This window comes from Gymnoscopelus microlampas (assembly GCF_963454915.1).
Source record: "Gymnoscopelus microlampas genome assembly, chromosome: 12".
NCBI lineage: Eukaryota > Metazoa > Chordata > Actinopteri > Myctophiformes > Myctophidae > Gymnoscopelus > Gymnoscopelus microlampas.
The window spans coordinates 49,227,050-49,246,962 of NC_139949.1; the positions used below are offsets into that span (position 1 = coordinate 49,227,050).

Here is a 19,913-nt window from a genome sequence, read left to right on the forward strand (position 1 = left end):
AGAGGCACATTGCCCTATAGTCTCGGATACAGCAGAGAAAAAGTGACGGAAGTAGGCTACTACTGACAGTATAGAAATGGAGTGCAGGAAGATCTGCCTCAAGCTCAATGCCAAGAAAACAAAGGTACTGACAGTTAACACAGAGGACAAAACCATTGGACGGGACGGTGCTCAAGCCAGTCGAGGACTTCAAATATCTCGGGGCCTGAACTGCTTCAACGGAAGAGGACCTGAAGGTCCAGAGGGCATTTGTCTGGAATGCCTTGCATGGGATGAGGAGAGTGTGGAAATCTGACAGATGGGTGATGACCTCAAGATGCGGCTGTTCGTAGCTACGGTGGAGTCAGTAGGCCTACTGCTGTATGGGGCTGAGACATGGACCCTCACAGTGGAGTCAGTACTGCTGTATGGGGCTGAGACATGGACCCTCACAGTGGAGTCAGTACTGCTGTATGGGGCTGAGACATGGACCCTCACAGTGGAGTCAGTACTGCTGTATGGGGCTGAGTCATGGACCCTCACAGTCAGTACTGCTGTATGGAGCTGAGACATGGACCCTCACAGTGGAGTCAGTACTGCTGTATGGGGTTGAGACATGGACCCTCACAGTCAGTACTGCTGTATGGGGCTGAGACATGGACCCTCACAGCACAACAGGAAAGGGCCCTGGATGGAGTCAACACAAGAATGCTATGAATGACACTTTGGTGTCACATGGACGGACCACATCAGAAATGTGGTCCTCTATCTATGGGGACCTACCACCGGGTCACAGACAAAGTCAGAGAGAGAAGGATTAGGCTGGCAGGTCACTGCGTCAGGCACCCGGAACTAGTGGCCAAGCTAACTGACACTATGGGAGTCAACCCAGGGCAAAGCCAGGAAAAGAAAGAAGCGCACCGCCTACGTAGATGCACTGCGGCGCGACAGCTTAGCTAACCACACGGTAGATCTGTAGAACACTGATGCTAGATAGGAGGGTGTGGAGGGCAGCGATTCAGGAGACCCCAGTTGGTGTTGGCTAGAACGCACTCATAGCATCGCATACACACACTAAGACATTTTCCAGAGAACTCAAAACTAAGACTCATTCAATTTAAGATCCTAAACAGAGTTTATTGGATGTTGATAAACGCCGGAGGGAGAGAATGGCTTCCTTATGCACATGCTGTGGGATATGATGACTATTATAGGCGGAAACTCATGATCATATTGAGCGCATTCTGATATCCCGTTTACCACAAGTGTGTGTGTGTGTGTGTGTGTGTGAGCATACTGGGTGATCCTTCTTTCCTCAATGATTTAACACCCTCTGACACAGATTGGGCCCAAAGCGCTCTAACGTTGGGACGTACACCAACACGTTAAACTGATTCTTCTTCTTTTTGTTAAACTCATTATGTGCGAATGGAGAAGGCCATCTGCTCCCACCACGAATGTCTGTTTTAGTCAGCTTGGCCAAGTAGCGGCTCTGGAAAATCTCTCCTTTTTAAACTTCTACAGTATGAAGATCACTACCTGCTAGAATGCGAGAGGTGGGAGGTATACACTATAAGGGTCCTGTTTGAGAATGTGGACCAAGTTCTACAGGATCATGAATCCAGAAGGGTTTTATTCCTCACTTTATTATACAAGTACAAGCAGCAGAACTGCTAACATAACAATACGAGTATTTATTATATCTGTCATGTAAGGCCTCAAACACATTATGTAAAATGCTGAATCTGATGATAATCTGACAAATAACAAAACAAATTATAAATAAAAACTAAGAATGAAGTAATTAAATAAATACAAATACTTGTTACTATAGAAAGAGAGGTACCTAGAGACAGGTACAATATCTTATCTTTTAGCAGCAGTGTAAAAAATGAATTAGCTCTTATCTCACTTATATTTTTTTAGAAGCATGAACAATTGGCTTTTAACCATTGCTAGAATGTCTTTGTTTCATTTTTTTTTAGTAATGGCCCTTGCCTAATGTATGTATATTTTCTTCTTCACTGTTTCATGTTTCCAATATTTGTTGCAATAGACCGGGAACGCATCTGTGTCATTTTTAGATTTCTTTGGCTATTCAAAAATAGCAGATATACAAGCTTATGAGCTTGTAGATCTGCTATTTTTGAAAAATCGTGAACATTTGTGAAAATCTTTGAATCTATATATTGTTTTAAAGCGAACATTTGCAAAAAAAAACAATTTTTGTATCAGCAAAAATAATAATAATTGTATTACTGTACACACTGTATTGTAGGTGCTGGTCATTGGATTGTGGCACACAGAGAGGTTGTAGAACACACATACAGGAATGTGCACACCACTAAACAACAACAGCATCATGTTAAACCCCATGCATGTGAGAAACACAGCAGAGGGACAGCATACAGGCCTAACTCACCAGACACCTCTGCTGGCAAAGTGTTAGACTCTCCCTTCCTGGTAAGTCAGTTAGGTGAGGATATCTTTCATCATCATCATCATTCATAAGAAGTCATTATCAGGTTATTTACTCGTAAGCATACTAAGTATGTTCACCTGACTGTACTGAATTTAGGAGTACAAATGTACCTACACACACACACAAAAATATTTTTTTCCCAGTGGTTCTTGGTTAAGTAAATCTTTGTGATGTTTGAGGTGCCATAGCACCGTTGCCATACAAAGAACCTGTTAACCCGTAAGCCGAATCTACAAATGTCTTCTAAATCCCAACAGTTTTCTAAAAAAAATGTATATTGCTATATCACTGGTTCTCAAACTTTTTCATAATTGTCAAGGACCTTTTTAGTTAAAAATGTTACAATTTAGCACCATTTTTTGTTTATTGTGATATATATTTCAATTGAGAAATGGCCCATTGGTAACGTTTGACCATCATTTCACCACCTTAACAGATGCAGTTGCATGGTGTTGACGAGCCATCGGAGCTGTGCTCCGTTAATATCAGCGGACAGGGACTCAATTCTGTAAGAACCACACGCTTTTACCTTTTCATTCTGCATTTAAATTACTTTAATACTGACATTGTGTGTGGGTGAGGTGGGGCACCTTTGTACAGGAAAAAAGAAATGTATTTACGTATTTATGCTTATGTTTTTTTTTATATATTCATTCATTCAGCCTCTACAGACTGTGAGCATATTATGTGGACTGGCTGTAGGTTGGACTGATTTTATGTTTTTCATTTTTCGTTAAATGTCTTTATCTCATTTGTTGGTTGTGTATTTTGTCATTTGGTACAGTATGTGATATGGACCTTGAGTCTGAAATAAAGATTGAATTGAATTCATTCATTCACTCATTCATTAATGTTACTGTGCACAGGTGAAGGCAGAAGACCTGAAGGAGTTTGACAGTGTTGCTTACATCAACGCATCGGACAACTCCCTCAGCTTGGGTGAATTTATGTTTTTTTTACCCATAATGAGACGGTGGTGTATAGTAGTTGTGCTTGTATGAATGTGATTTAAAATAATACATGCTTTTTCTTTTGATGGCATGCAGGCTTTTTCAGCGGTTTCAGCTCTTTGAGAGAGCTGGATCTCTCTCTGAATGGCCTCTGTGACATGACGTTCAATGCTGAGGACTTCCCTCACCTAGAGGTAAGACTCCTCAGTGAGTTTAACTTAATTATGCACGTACATTAATCCTAAAATAATATTTTGTCACTGTCGGGTAGAAACCTCTTATCTCCATATTCTAACTTGTTGTGTTTTTTCATAAATTAACGCCCTACTTGATCATACTACACTGCAGCGCAGTACCACAGATAAATATATATATAATTTTGGGGGTCCTTGACATGAAGGAAGTTTGAGTGAGAACCACTGATATTATAGCAACATAGGTTGTTTTTTTTTAAGAAAAAAAAAAGAAACTGTTAGGATTTAGAAGACATTTGTAGAATCCCCAGAAGCAAAGATTTGAGTCACAAATGTTCGCTTTAAAAAAAATCCACCATTTTTTAACAAAAATAGCAGATCTACAAGCTCATAGCGCAGCACTCGGTGCCCTCGTGCCATGCTATAAGCTTGTATATTTGCTATTTTTCGCCAAAGAAATCTAAAAATGACACAGATGCTTTCCCGGATTATCTGCAGTGGTTGGTGGTACGTCTCCCATGCTCTTCCATTACGGTGTCTGGGTAGGACACCTATACTGGTTCCCTCTTGCCTGAAGCGGTTTACAGTAGATGTCTGCAGCTCCCACCACGCGGTGGGAGGCCCCGGCGCGGTTCGAATCCCCGGGTGGGACATAAAAAAGTTATACGTATTTTGCAGAGCGTTTGATAGTAACCTCTGCTGTACTTTGTACGTTTCGTTGCCAGCTATCATTTTGTAGGCCTTTAATTGTTTTCAAATGACGGGATGTTTCACCTTGGAACTGAAATGAAAGTCTTTAAATATATGTTTTTGATCAGCGATCTTGGCAGCCATGGAGGGAGGAACTTTGATTTGTTAGATTTCTTGATAAGTGACACTAACTTGAATCCATATCCTCCTCCTTCTTCTGAAGATAATATCTCATCTCACCGTTTGTCTTCAGATTTTTGATTTGTCTTACAACGGTGTGTCTGCCAGCTCCATTGTTTCCATTGGTCTACTTCCACGTCTGAGAGAGCTTCATCTTTCTGGGAATAAGCTGCGTTGTCTGCCTGCTGACCTGGCCTCTGCGTCATCATCACCGCCATGCCACACGGCACACATGTACGTATCACCAGTGGGTGTAAAGTAACTAAGTGCATTTACTCAAGTACAGTACTTAAGTACAATGTTGAGGTACTTTTACTTTACCGGAGTATTTTCCAATTGTCTATACTTTTACTTCTACTCCACTACATCTCAGAGGCAAATATTGTACTTTTGCTCCACTACAATTATTACAAAGTTTAGTTACTACTTACTTTGCCGATTATAAATTATTACATCACAAAATATACATTAACCACTTTAGCCCTATTTTATACCTAGGCTATTTGAAAATAGTAGATCTACAAGCTCACAATGTGTCGCATCGCGACGCGTTGTGAGCTTGTAGATCTGCTATTTTCAAACATTTTAGTACTTTTACTTTTGGTACTTTAAGTACATTTTGATACCAATGCTTTTGTACTTTTACTCAAGTAAATTTTGAATTCCGGACTTCTACTTGTAACAGAGTACTTCTACATTGCAGTATTGATACTTTTACTTACAGTAAGTAAAACATTTGAGTACTTTTTCCACCATGCTGGTGGCTAGGCCAGGCAAGGCCGTTTTAAATAGCCTTAAATGATTTTTTTCCCCCTGTTTCTTTTCTTTTTTGTTTTCCTGAGTCTCTGGTATTTCATGTCAAAACTAGGCCTTTTTTAATGTTGCTTTTTTCTCTTCTGTTTGTACCCTATTAGTAATGTTTACATGTGCTCTTTAAAGACTTTTTGTGATGTTGCTCGTTTTCTGCATAGGGACTACAGATGGAAATTAGCATTGTATGTGTGGTGTTCATTAATATGGGCTGTCCCTCCCAAATAAACGTATAAATACAATATTTGTAAAGCACATTTCAACAACAAGGCAATTCAATGTGCTTCACAGAAGATCAAGCACAGGAAAACACAATTATACAACGACTACAATAGGATGCATAAAACAAAAGAAATAAAACAAATAATTAAAAAAAACATAACAGTGCAGAAGAGAAAGACAAATAAAGAAACAAAAGTAGCGCAATCAAAGGCAGTGACAAACATAAAGGTCTTTGGTTGTGTTTTAAAATAAATAGTGGCAACAGACCTGCTGTTTACTGGGAGTTTGTTCCAGATATGTGGTGCATAAAAACTAAAACATTTATTTGTGGCTTTTAGGAACAGAAAGCAGACCTTTTCCCAGATGACCTGAGAGATCATTCTGGACGGTTCATGATATCGTACAAGATCATACATGTATTTAGGCCCTAAACCAGGTCCATTCAAAAGTTTATAGACCAACAGTAGTTTTTTTAATGAATTATTTGACACACTTTGCTAATGGTTGCTGTAAGTCACTGGTTCTCAACCTCAGGTCCGGGGACCACCTAGCCGTCCAAATGGACCCTTACGTGGGGGTCTATAACCCCCAGAGTACTCTGGGATCGACCCCCAATCTGTGTGTTAAAATCCACAGAGTTAATGTAACTCTGAGAGTGTACAAATCTCAGTTACAGACCTTTAAGGGTCAATTTAGGCCCCTCCTGCATGGTCCCCAGACCGTAGGTTGAGACACAGTAAGTAAGTGATATTTTCTGGTGAAAACTAAATGTTTTATGTGAAAAGGTTAAAGCTCTATATTCTGATAATAATAACAAATCATTACTAATATAGAGTGTTTTGTCCAGTAACAGGGCTCTCTGCCCGTCTCTCCAGCTCTTTAAATAACATCTCAGTTATGTCAGCTGTCAGCTGTTCCAGTTCCAATATTATTTCCTGCTCTTTTTTTTTTCTTTCATCGTACACTTCCAATTTCACTTGTTTATCCTGTATCCTCTTCTCTCAGCCAATTGGAGGGAATTGGTATCTCCACCTGAAAATGTTATTTTCTGTTTACTAAAGAGCTGGAGAGATTAGTCAGGGATTAGTCATCCCATGGAGACTTGAATTCATAAATATTTTTTCCATGGGGTGACTAATCCATAGAAAATAAATAGTTTTTTTGGGGGGTGAACTATCCTTTAACACTTATTTTAACAAAACAAATATAAATCATCTTTAAATTTAGTCTAAAGGTCATTACACACCGGCGATTATGCAAATGTACGCAAAATTCGGACTCGGTCTGAGTAAATAAAATACTTTTTCGCTCCGCGAAACTTATGTGGAAGCTTGCATTGACTTTATAAGTTTTTTTAAAAAAAAACGTATTATTCGCATGAAAAAAATCGCCCCCGGTGTGTAAGGACCTTAACTCTGCAGAGAGTGTACGAATGGAACCAAATGGACCCTCACGGGTCCATTTGGTTCCATTCGCACACTCTGCAGATCGAGTGAAATGAACAATGAAGTTATACGTTGATTTATGGTGGGTTTGCAGCTCGGCTGACAGCTTTGGCTGCTTTGATGTCCAAAGATGTGTCATCCTGCCTGTGTTACCTCCAGAGAGGATGTTACACACACCATGTGTATCAGGCCGGTGTGGAGCCCGCTCAAAGGCATCCATTATTCTAAACGTTCTGAATGCGTCGTTTATATGACAGTGCTTCTCAACCTTTTTCAGGCCGCGACCCCCCCCAAAATAATCCTATTTGAACTGGGAACCCCTCCCCCCATCCTGATTGATTGATTGAATATTGTATCAGGCAAAAATTTAAAACAGCACAGTTACATTTAAAATACTTTGTCTAAAAGGTCCGTTCAAAAAAGTCCTTGCGGTATTCGGTATCCTTGGTATTCAATTCATATAGTCATATATAGTGGCACCACAGTTCAAATATCAATACAAAAATACAGAAAAAGATAACACTATGTACATACAAAAAAATAAGAAAAGCAGGGGGGGGGGGGGGGGTGATAATGCTATATGTACAAGAAAGGGCGGGGTCGTCTGTCTAACGAGAAAATAGTACTACCTCATTTTTTGGCCTCCTGAAAGGCAGCGAACTGCACTTTTTGAGGGATAGGGTTAGACTGACAAAAACATAGATTGTAGGAGTTGAGGCATTACATTTAGTTTGACTCGGTTCCACAGATAAATGTGAAAATAGCCAATCTATTTGCGAGGCGTTGTGTAGATCAGCAATTGAAAAAAAATGTTTGCCTCTTTCTTATATTATTTGACAATTTGGCCAACGTTTGACCACTTTTCATAGCATAGTGGTTGATTATCTTTGATGCAGTAATGGTCTTTACTCTTTTTAGGTATTATGAAAAGGTCTTAAAAGTCCTTAAATTGTCACTTTACTGTCATCTGGGGACCCCCCCCAAAAAATCATGTGCTCACAACGCTGCGAGGCGTTGTGAGCTTGTAGATTGGCTATTTTCAGCAAAGAGGTTTGGTGTAGAGGGGGGAGAAAAAGTATTGACGGTTTGAGTGCATGGTTAAATGTCTGAAGAATACTCAGCATACTAATATGCTGTCAGACAAGCCTATGTAGCTATCTATGAAAAAGTTGAATCTGCAACATAATTCTATACAATATGCATTGGGGGGTCCCTGCTTCATCACTCTCTTAGTTAAAAGGGGTCCTTGGCCTGAACAACGTTGAAGGAGTGAGAGTAAGTGGTCAGCGATTTGACCAAGAGAGGGTGCCACAGATACAAAAAACATTTTTTTTCCATGCTTGCATATTGTTGACCAAATAGAAATGATGTCTTCTTTCAGTGCTTTAAGACCAGGTGGAAAGTAAACACTTTTGAGGTCCTGCTTTTACGTTACTTGAGTATTTCCATTTTGTTTTGATATACTCTCTGCAGAGGCGAATATTGTACGTGTTACATATATTTTATATATTTTTAGTTTAGTTACTAGTTACTTTGCAGATTTAGATTATTAATACAAAACATGCATTAACTAATTAAGCCCTATTTTATACGTGCGATGCGTAACGTTGTGAGATTTATTTTTTACAAATTTGACACATTTTGAAAGAAATCGAGTACTTTTACCTTTGTGCTGTAATTATATTTTGATGCCAATACTTTTGTAGTTCTACTCAAGTCAAAATTTGAATACAGGCCTTTTACTTAGTTGTAACAGAGTGCTTTTTTTTAAATATTTAGGTAAGTAAAAAAATCGGAATACTTTAGACCAAATAGAAATGAAATGTTCTTTGAGTTGAATTGGAGTCTTTCTTTCTTTCTTCCACCAATGGAAATGATAGATTTTTTTCAGGACAGAGCGTTTGCCAGAACAAGGAGGTTTGGTTGTGACTGCAGCTTTGTGGGAAGCCTGTCAAAGCCTCTCTCGTAACTCAAAGCAGGTTTCCATAATCACAATGGAACTCGACATGCAGTTTGTCAGGAACAAACTGGCGAGACGGAGGAGGGAGTTTAAAAACTATAATTTAATATTAATAGAGAGAGCTAGAAGTGGTTCTCAAACGTTTTCATGTGCAAAGGAAAGGACCCCCAAAATTGACATGTGTTTGGCCGCGGACGGACCCCCATCTGGAAGGATTTTATCTGTGCCAGCTGGGACCCCCATAAGACAGGATTTGTGTTAAAAAATGTTACAATTTTTCCCACATTTATTTCAAGATTATTATTATTTTAATAAAAATGCTTAAGCATAAAATAGGTTTAAAGTGGTTAAAATGATTGTGATGCTATATTAACTGGGGACCCCCTGGATCCCCTTCAAAAGACCCCTGGGGGTCCCTGCTACGATTGGGAACCAGTGGAATAGAGCAGTACATGGTTGTCAAAGTGGGGTCCGGGGCCCCCCAGGGGTCCTTGGTAGGCGTACCAACAGAATGGTTCAAATTGTCTCTTTTGTATGCTGAGTCACAACACAAATTGCACAGCCGTCCCAACAGTAATGACATCATGACCAACACACAATACAAATATGCATTTTTCCTTTTTGTCTCAACATTCCAGAATACCTCAGAGGAACATTGTTCTTTCCAGGGGGTCCCCAGCTAAATTTGTTAAAGGGATAGTTCACCCAAAAAAAAAAAAAAAAAAATCTATCTATTAGTCACCCCATGTCTCTATCGGAACCGATAAAACAGTACTGGGTTTGGTGATATTCTATATTGTCTGAATCAGCTTTGTTTGTGTTCGTTTACGTGCTAAAAGGGTGACTTTGAGAGCTGTTTTACTGTATACAATGTACAATGTAAGTCAATGTAAAAATGTTTTACTTAAGTACAGTACTTCAGTAAACATACTTAGTTACTTTACACCACTGTGTTGTTGTTATTCCCCCATGCAGTCCATCTAAAGAAGACGGTCCACGGTTCAGGTCTCTTGAGGTGCTGATGCTGGACGATAACAAACTGTCATCGGACGTCTTCAGTTCCCTGGCCAACCTGAAGAGGTGCTGTTCGTGCTTTCACATCATTACCGTTGCTGTCAGGCAGAAACCTCTTATCTACATATATCTTTTCGTAAATTAACGCCCTACTTGATCATACTACAGCGTCACACAAAAGCATCAAAAGTAGCAGATCTACAAGCTCGAAACGCGGCGCAAAGCAACACGTTTCGAGCTTGTAGTTCTGTATTTTGTATATCTTAGCCTAAAGGTCAGACCTAGGCCTGTCAAAAAAAATCGATTCATGAATAAATCGCGATTCTTAATGCCACGATTTTAAAAATCGATTCAAAAATATTAAAATCGATTTTTTTGATTTTTTTTTTCTTTTTTTTTCTAATAAGTTAGTACCTTTTTCACTGGCAATTTGTCTGAAATCAATGTCAGAAAGACTGCCTGACATGATCTGGCTGCATTGAAGTGTATGATTCAACTTTTCATGGTTTATATTATATTAAAATGTTCTAGTATAATTAAAGCAAAGTGATTTGGGGTAGAAAATCGCAATAAATCGCAGAATCGAATATCAATTAATCGCAGAATCGCAATTTTAATCGAATCGGCACCCTAGAAAATCGCAATAAATCGAATCGTGAGGTAAGTGAATCGTGACACCCCTAGTCAGACCCAATTTAAATCTGGTTTTGCATCATTAAAATATACCCATGTACGGTATACAACTACATTTCTTATAGGAACCACGAGATTTGTCTCCGTATATCGCCTCACGAATATGATAGTACAACTTGAGTTCAAGTTATTTCATCGACAAGCTGAGCTTGTGGATACAGGCTGTTTTTGACAAATCAATTCGGTGTAGAGCAGTGGTTCTCAACCAGTGGTCCGGAGACCACCAGTGGTCCTTGAGGGGGTTCCAGGTGGTCCCCAGCTAAATGATGGAGAGTTGTTAACCAAATGGACCCTTGTAGATCTTTAACTCTTGAGAGCGTAAAATGAAACCAAATGGACCCTTACGGGTCCATTTGGTTTCATTTTACGCTCTCAGGAGTTAAACTATTGTTAAACTTCTGCATTACTTAATAAATGAATTGTTATTTTTGCCTGTTATCTCTCCTATTGGTACCAACATCAATACAGTGTGGATGGAATTGTGGACAAAATATGCATCGATAACAAAATATTAAAGTCTTGGGTCTGAGAGTCTAAATCTCATCAAATGGTGGTCCGTGGTTCAAATGCCGAATAAATAATGGACCTTGATATGAAAAGGGTTGAAAACCACTGGTGTAGAAGGGAAAAAGGAGGGGACCAAGTATACACCCCCACTTGGTCAATGAAGTATAAACTGTATAGGATTTAAGTGGTTAAACGTATTGTTTTAATGCATGCACTTTTGTTGACACAATGACAAAGTCTGCAGCCATCGGTCTACAGCGGTGAATCCATGTTTGTTTTAATATGTCATTGTCAAATTATAATTTATATTTATAGGCTACGGTACTTGAACCTGCAAGGGAACCACATCTCTGAAATACCATATTTACAACAGAAGGCTGGATGCAAACAGCAGCATGCCAAAGAACAAGAGCATGGTAAGTACACACATGATAGCCATTTTCTCTCTGGGACAGGGCCAACACAGCACCAACATGAATACAGTACTTGGATGATAGACTTACTTTGGCATGCTAATATGTATATTCTAGCTCTCTCAAAACAAATCAAAATAATAATATTATTGTTAATTTCCATCTAACTGCAGCCTGCAGTGAGTCCAGTCCGAGTGATGAGCTGTCCAAAGGAATGCCAGAGGTAAGAGCCCTGTTTGTTTGATTGATTGATTGATTGATTGATTGATTGAATACTTTATTACAAATATGTTTTTATTTAAAGGCAATCAAAGACTAGAGTGTATGAAGCAAACGTCAGGTATTGTGTCCAACGTTATAAGCCCCTGTCCTGTCCTGTCCTCTTCCGCCCTCTTTTATACAGCCATTTATTCAGCTCTGTGGCTAACTAACTGCTCCTGGCTCAAATTGATAGATTTATTTTATTTGGTGATTAAAAGAAAGAACAAAATAGTACTCCCAAAAAACAAAACAAAGATATCACAGAGGATATAAACACAAGAAAGCCCTGAGGCTTATTTCCATTGTGGACCTCTAGTATTAACTATAAACACATAAAAAACAGCACATAAAAACAGCCAACACATACAACTATCAAACCCATTTACACATAACAGGACACAACCAATACAAATAGCAGCACAGAGCCGTAGCAGCCGCAGTACAGTTAACTTGATAAACAGTCAATATTTCCATATTAATTTTCCAATGTCTGTACCTTTTATACAGAACAGTGAGGTGGCCTTTGAACAGGCTGTTGTTTTGTATTCTAGACAAAACAAATAAATGTCTCATTCCTCCGAAAAAAGAGAAGGTCTGGAGAGCTCGGAAGTCCTAAAGGTACAACAAAGGAAATAAAACCAAAGCATTCTTCTGGTGAAAACGTTTTAAAAAGTCTTTATTAGATGGCTAGTTCATGAAATAAATAAATACAAATCAGTGCATGCATGGTGACAGGGATACAACCTAAGCGTAGAGGCCCCATATGGCCTTCTTCAGGGTGTAACCCCCAGCAAATAATGCCTCCCTTATATATACACAGTACATGATGTACAACACCTGAGGAGGTAGGCAAATATACAGTAACTAGATGACTATCCAATTAATAATAATAATAGTCTTTATTGTCCCCACAGGGATATTCATGTTCACAGTCTGTTCCAACAGAAAAATATATAACCGTATAGCACATAACATCAGCACATAACAACATAACACCAAGACAATACATTGGTGTATTCCCCAGTATATACACATAACATCATATCAGCGAGGCAGTTTAGGCTGAAGGGACAAAACTTCTACTAAAACGACCTTTTTTGCCATTTCAAAGTTGTTTCTTCGTCCAGATGGCATGAGTCTGAAGTGACAATGTAGTGCAGTGGTTTTCAACCTTTTTCATATTAAAGGTCCATTATTTATTGGGCATTTGAGCCATGGACCACCATTTGATGAGATTCAGACCCAAGACTTTAGAAAGGATATTTTGTTGTCGTTGGATACGATTTTGTCCACAATTCCATCCATGCTGTACTGATAGGAAAGATGACTGGCAAACGTTGATCAAAATAATAATTCTTTAATTAAGTAATGCAGATGTTTAACAATAATCTAACTCTTCAGAGCGTAAACTGAAACCAAATGGACCCGTAAGGGTTAAAGATCTGTAAGGGTCCATTTGGTTACCAACTCTCCATCATTTAGCTGGGGACCACCTGGAACCCCCTCAAGTACCACAGGTGGTCCCCGGACCACTGGTTGAGAACCACTGGTATAAGGGATGATCAGTGTAATTTTGCTATTGTGAGTGTTACACGCGTGACGGCCTTATTGTTCATACCAGTACAAGTGTTGGTGTGGGAAGTCCGATAATCTTGGAGGCAATACGGGTGTAACTGAGTTTGTTTTTATTAGACATGGACAATATGTGGTGAAAAAAAAACAGGAACAACAGAATGTTTTATTCCTGTTTGGTGATGCAGGGCGTAGAAACAAAGGTCAGCGAGAGGCAGTAACATCAACATGTATTTATTCATCCTCTCCTCTCACCCCTTAACCTGTTCCAGACACATGCCATTGTTTGTTTGTGCGCAATAACAATATCATGCAAACATCACGATCATGCGTGGCGTGCATCGTGTGATCTTTGATCTCTGGAAACTCAAGTATGGGGTACGCTGTCCCACAGCCCGATTCTTCGCCACAACAATCCCCGAGTCGTCCAAAGCGTGACACGGATCCGGAGGAAACGATGATGATCGGCTGGGAACATTCTGAAGGAGGCTCCGCTCGTCTTCTTCTTCTTCTTCCCCTGCCAGAGCTTCGCTTCCTCAACATAGCGGACAACAAGGTCTGTTTTGTATGGTTCATATCTACATAACATTATGCAAAAATTGAGGGGAAAATAAAGCCACCGCAAGTTGTCTCTCAGCCGGCTGACTGTCTCCCTCCTCCTCGTCAGATGGCGGAGGAAGAGGCGCTGTTGCCTGTGGCGTTGTTTCCTAGGCTCAGCGAGGTTGTCATTCACTCCAACCCTCTCACCACACACACAAGTGGTATGCGTCCTTTTGTTTTCCCCCTGCTCGCTTTCTTATGTAAAGCTGGTGGTTCTCAAACATTTTCATGTCAGGGACCCCCAAAATTGATACGTAATTGCCCCCCCGGGGCCCCCGCATCTGAAAATAATTTGTGCCAGCGAGTCCAGGGAGTCCGGCCGTGTATATATATATATATGAGAAGATTTGTGTTCTCGTTTAGTGTTTGATTTGTGTACTTGAATTTGTTCAAAAATGATTCCAAATGTGACACAACGGATGCGACGAGTTTTTGTCACATTCATAAGCCAATAATTTGATGACCGGCAGCGGTTCTGGTAGGAGACACAAAGAGTCCAGTTTGTGTCTCCTACCGGAACCGCTACCTACCGGTCCACTGGTCATCCAATTATTAGCTTAGGAATGCCACAAAAACAAAAAAATATCCATGAATTCAAGTCTCTATGGGGTGACTAATCCATAGGAAAAAAACTGTTTGCTGGGGACCCCCTGGAAGAGAGGGCCCCTGTTTGAGAACCACTGACGTATAAAGCATTCTTTTGAACAATGATCGAATGCATTGAGTGAACATTTATGTTGAAGACGTGTCACTTTGTCTCAATGCAGGAGACCCTCCACTGCTGACGTATTTGCTTCAAGAAAGGCTAGGTGTTCGGATAACACGAAAGAAGACCTCCGCGGTGCCGAGTTCCCCGCTCACGTTGCGCTTTGACCCAAAGCGAAAGGTTTGAATAACGTTCCACTTTAAGTTTGTCATTTTCCCCCTATTATATACCATCCTCCATGCTGTTCCTCAATCTAGTTGAAAAGATATGCATTCATCTCATAAATAAGGTTCGATTACATTACCGATTCACTAAGTTGTTTTTTTTATCGTTGTTGCAGGTGGAAAAAGCTGTCCCAGAGATGCCCGCATTAAGAGAAGCACTTCTTAGGTCTCCTCCTTTTGGTTTTCTGGAGGACAAAATGGATGTTTGTGAGGATTATATGTCCTCCGCCCTGCACGCTTCACTGGCCAAGGCCGGGGAAACTGAGGAGGAATATGAGGCAAAACATAGTCAAATACGTGAAACATGTGATGGTGCACAGCCTTTCTTTGTCACTCAGGTACAGAATACATAGGATCTCGTCGCAGAAACCTCTTATCTCCATATTCTAACCTAATTAATATTACCTTTTTATATTATTTTCAAAAGGTTAAAGGGATAGTTCACCCCCAAAATGGCTTTTTTTCTATCGATTAGTCGGCCCATGGAGACTTGAATTCATGGATTTTTGTTTTTTGTTTTTGTCGCATTCCTAAGCCAATAATCTGATGACCGGCAGCGGTTCCGGTAGGAGACACAAAGAGTCTCCTTTGTGTCTCCTACCGGTCCACTGGTCATCAAATTATTGGCTCTAATAGGAATGCGACAAAAACAAAAAAATATCCATGAATTCAAGTCTCCATGGGGTGACTAATCGATTAATTAAAAAGAATTTCTTTGGGTGAACTATCCCTTTAAGTAAAGTCGTTAATGTTTGGTCATTATCATCATATTCACTGTTCAAGCCGACAGACGTTGTGGACTGTGAGCTCAGTGTGACAGCTGGAGAGGCACAACGTCGTGTTGGCGAGGCGGAGGGCGAGGGTCATGACGCCATGCCTGAAAAATGCGAGGAGGAGGGCTACAAAATATTGATGAAGGCAAAAGCAGATCCTGATGTGATGGAGGCCGCTGGTAAGCATTATGGTGTTGGCTTCCTCCTCAAAGCTTTCATTTATGTTCAATTTGTTTCATTATTTATTTGTACCACTCATAGTAATGCACAGTGGTGTAAAGTAAGTAACAAAAAGCACTTCAAGATCAAAACACAACTCATTATTATATTTACTGCCTGCCCTCCTTACTCGAAACATATAAATAAACAATAGAAATAGATGGCCTGTCAAATACAGTCACTTAACATCCAGTACAGCCCTTTAAATCATATTCAGGGATTCTCAAACTATTCTGCTCAAGATCCAAAAGATAAATTTAGCGTCTGCTCGAGTCAAACTTACAAGTGTAACGTACAATGTGAATTAACCACTTGAGCCCTATTATGAAAATTGTGTAAATAGCTGATCTACAAGCTCGTATTGCAAGTCATATTGTGACATGTTGTGAGCTTGTAGATAAGCTATTTTCAGTATTTTGTTAAAGGTTTTTGAAAAGTATGGAATTATTTTTCTTTTCTTGTTATTTTTTGAAGATGTCTGAAATTTCGTTTGAAAATTCTTTCGACTTCTTCTTTTCGGTACTTGGTTTGCCCTTTTTTCCCTGTACACCAAACTCTTTCGCCGAAAATAGCAGATCTACAAGCTCCAAGCTTGTAGATCTGCTATTTTCGGATAATGTTCCCCCCAGAATAGGGATGCGAGAGTTCAAGTGGTTAATGTAAAAATACAAAAATAAAGTCCCTATCACACAAAGATTTATCTCTGAGGGCCCCCTAGCGGGTCCCGGACCCCCTGTTGAAGACCCCTGCTGTAGAGAATTCCGCAGTCAATTGAGCTCCGTCCCCTGTGACTGTTCTGTGTTCCACAGGAATTCAACCTACTGTCAGAATGCTGAAACACGCTCTGAACAACCCCATCGTCTACAGAGACTCCAGACCCAAACTTGACAGCCTGCAGAGTCCATACAAAGAACAACAGAAAAAGGTTTGCTGCTGAAGCCGGCCGATTAACAGTGGTGGACAAAGTACTCAACGCCATTCTTGAGTCAAAATTATAATCACTTCTGGTCAAATATTATACGGGCAAACGTTGCTCTACTGTAGTACTTGCTTTTAACAATTCTTAATCTTATGTCAAAGCATCTTACAAAGTAGACACCTTTTGGACACTGTATATGAAATAGGGCTTCAAAATGTACTTTTTTCCCTTCCTAGAAATGTAGTGGAGTCAAAAGTATAATGTCTTTGAAATACAAATACTCAATTAAAGTACAGATAATATAGAATATTTTTAGTTCAGAACTCAAGTAAAAGTACAGTACTTTGTTTTTGGCCGCCACTGGCATCAGTCATCATACACTCCATACCTCATATTGATGAACATTCCTCCTGCTGATGTTGGGACTGATCCTGTGAGAGCTGTTCTATAATCCACACTGCTATATGCTCTATATTCCACAGATCAAACCGCTTCCAGCACTCAGATCAATGAAGAAACGACATGAAAATGTTGAAGAAATGCTACAGGAAATGAAAGAAAGCAAGACCTTTATTAGAGGAATACCATTAAGTATGATTATCTATCTATCTATCTATCTATCGCACACACGCGTGCACGCACGCACTCACACACACGCGCTCGCCCCCACACACACATACACACGCACGCACACACACATGCACGCACGCACGCACGCCCACACTGACAGAATGTTCATTTTTATGTTGTGGTCCAGGCAGTGTCTTGGAGGACAGGGGTCCCGACAGTCATTTATATGAAGAAGCTGTGTCACTGCTGAGGGATCTGATGGAAAAATACAAGATGGTCCATGAGAAGAGAGTGGAACAAGCAACGCACCTGGAGTCTGAGGCAATGAAGGACTAGCCTGGCATCATGGACCTTGTAACAGTTGTCCGGACACCGGACGGCCAAGGCTCCAAGAATCGACAAATCCAAAAATTTGGGGTATTTTATTCACCTCCAAAACTAATGATCAGCCCCATGAGTGTTACAGTCAAGGTCTGAGGCAAAAAATAATACTTCAAAAACTGAAAGTAAGAAATAAACATTTGATAACTAAACTAAGAAAAAACAAACAAACCCAGATCTGTAAGAGGCAATGCCTTTTGACTCAAGGCCCTGGGAGCTCTCCCCTGGTGTTGTCTCCTTAACAGCTTCAAGTACACTGAGCATTTCACTCTGAGCATTCTCCACTCTATAATTCCAGCCTCCATTATATACCAGGTAAGACCCACCCACCCACAATTAGTAATTGGCATCATCATCACCATGGCCCATGAGTTACTACACAATTACAGATTTTCTGAGCAAACTTGAAATGCATTTCTAGGCATCAAATAATTCACAAAACAATGACCATAAAATGTTACAATGCCGAAAATATATAATAGCCTGCAACACTGGCTGCTGAACAGACACACCTCCAAGCCAGCTTGATGACAGTCAATTATTAGCAGCAGCTGTGCGGTGTGTGCTTGTAATGTCCATAGTGTCTTCAGGGCACGGGTTGCCCCGTGACAGACCAGACTAATGATTTTGGTTCTTCTTCTACTTCTACCCCATTACATCTCAGAGGCAAATAAATGTACTTTTACGCCAATACAATTATTTAAAAACTTTAGTTACTAGTTACTTTGTAGATATGTATTATTATTACAAAACATACATTAACCACTCCAGTCCTATTTAAACTTTGGCTATATGAAAATAGCAAATCTACAAGAATTGTACTAAAGTACATTTTTAATACCAGACTTTTACCTGTAACTAAGTATTTCTACATTGTGTTATTGCTATAAAAGTACTAGTACTTCCATCATTTCTGGTTTCCAGGCTAATGAAGAATGACCACACATAGAAACAGAGATGGACGTTTCATCTCTGCAGACTTTATTTTCACATGCTGGATGACACTTTATTTCATGGTGTGTTTTTAATTAATAGTAAAGTAGGACAGGTGATGTAGAGCTTGGATCTTCCTTTAATAAATTACTCATTGTGGAAATGAACGTGAACTGCCTTCAACCTTCAGAACTCTGCTTCTCGTCTGAAAGATTAATGGCCCGTTTTATTCTTTGATATCTGTTGATATCTGTCCAGTGCACTTCCTAAAAACGGAGCATGACATAAGAACAGCATGATGTTTCTGTCAATACATGGGGTTTAATTACCGTAAAAGAAAAAAGGGTTGTTTGAAGTGAGGCATAATGAGATAAAAAATTGAATTAATTCCTAATGCTGCAAGCATGGCTGGTTTAATTGCTTAAAGGTTATTTTTAGGGAGCGGTGTCAGTCATTCATTGGGGATGGGAAACTTTCAAACGTTTCCGAGCATTTTCAGAAATAGGAGATTTAAAAGGTCAATTAAGCTACGACCTTGCGAGAATAAAAAGAACAGCGGGGGGGGGGGGGGGAAAGAAAACAGAAACCTGTCGAGGACAGGCAAAATTGTAAGATGTCTACAAATAGCATAATAATCCAAATCCAAAAGGTGGTATAGCAACTCTGTAGGTCCACGTAGCAGCAGGTATGTAAATGAGATTCGACCTTTTGATTGATAAGAAACCTCTTATCTCCGTATTAAGTAAATTAATGCCGTACTTCGCCATTCTATGTCACACAAAAGTAGCAAAAATAGCAGATCTACAAGCTCAAAACGTGTCGCAGTGCGACGCGTTTTGAGCTTGTAGATCGGCTATTTTTGCTATTTTCGAATTGGAATCCTGAAAAGTAACATTTTTATTTAATTTCAAATGCATGAAATTTTAGTTATTCTTATGTTATACTTATGTTAACTTTATGAACTTAAATACAAATACATTGGACGTAAAAAAGACAATAGATTTTAATACAAGTCATTAAGCTACTAATATAGATAGACTGAAGTAATTAAAGCAGGTCATGTTTGAATGTTTGGAATTGTAACAGCTGAAATCAATACTATGTCAGTAATCCGATATTAACCTGTGGGCCGCATTAAGTGAAGGTGGGGGCCGCATGTGGCCCCCGGGCCACCAGTTGCCCATGTATGCTTTATTGGATGGTGTCAGGGCATTCC

General features: G+C 39.8%; 1 protein-coding gene across 1 annotated transcript; it reads left to right on the top strand.

Annotated features, from left to right (window-relative positions):
- Positions 1-298: 298 nt before the first annotated feature.
- xrra1 (X-ray radiation resistance associated 1) lies at positions 299-16,831 on the top strand (the record flags this gene model as incomplete). The annotated part of the gene is made up of 14 exons (XM_084074363.1): positions 299-346; positions 2,898-2,969; positions 3,328-3,400; positions 3,508-3,605; positions 4,549-4,709; positions 9,888-9,992; positions 11,442-11,542; positions 11,713-11,762; positions 13,767-13,928; positions 14,040-14,133; positions 14,740-14,858; positions 15,019-15,180; positions 15,686-15,854; positions 16,704-16,831. 14 exons carry the CDS (start codon positions 299-301, stop codon positions 16,829-16,831), a joined length of 1,542 nt encoding a protein of 513 aa, XP_083930489.1.
- Between the last annotated feature and the right edge of the window lie 3,082 nt (positions 16,832-19,913).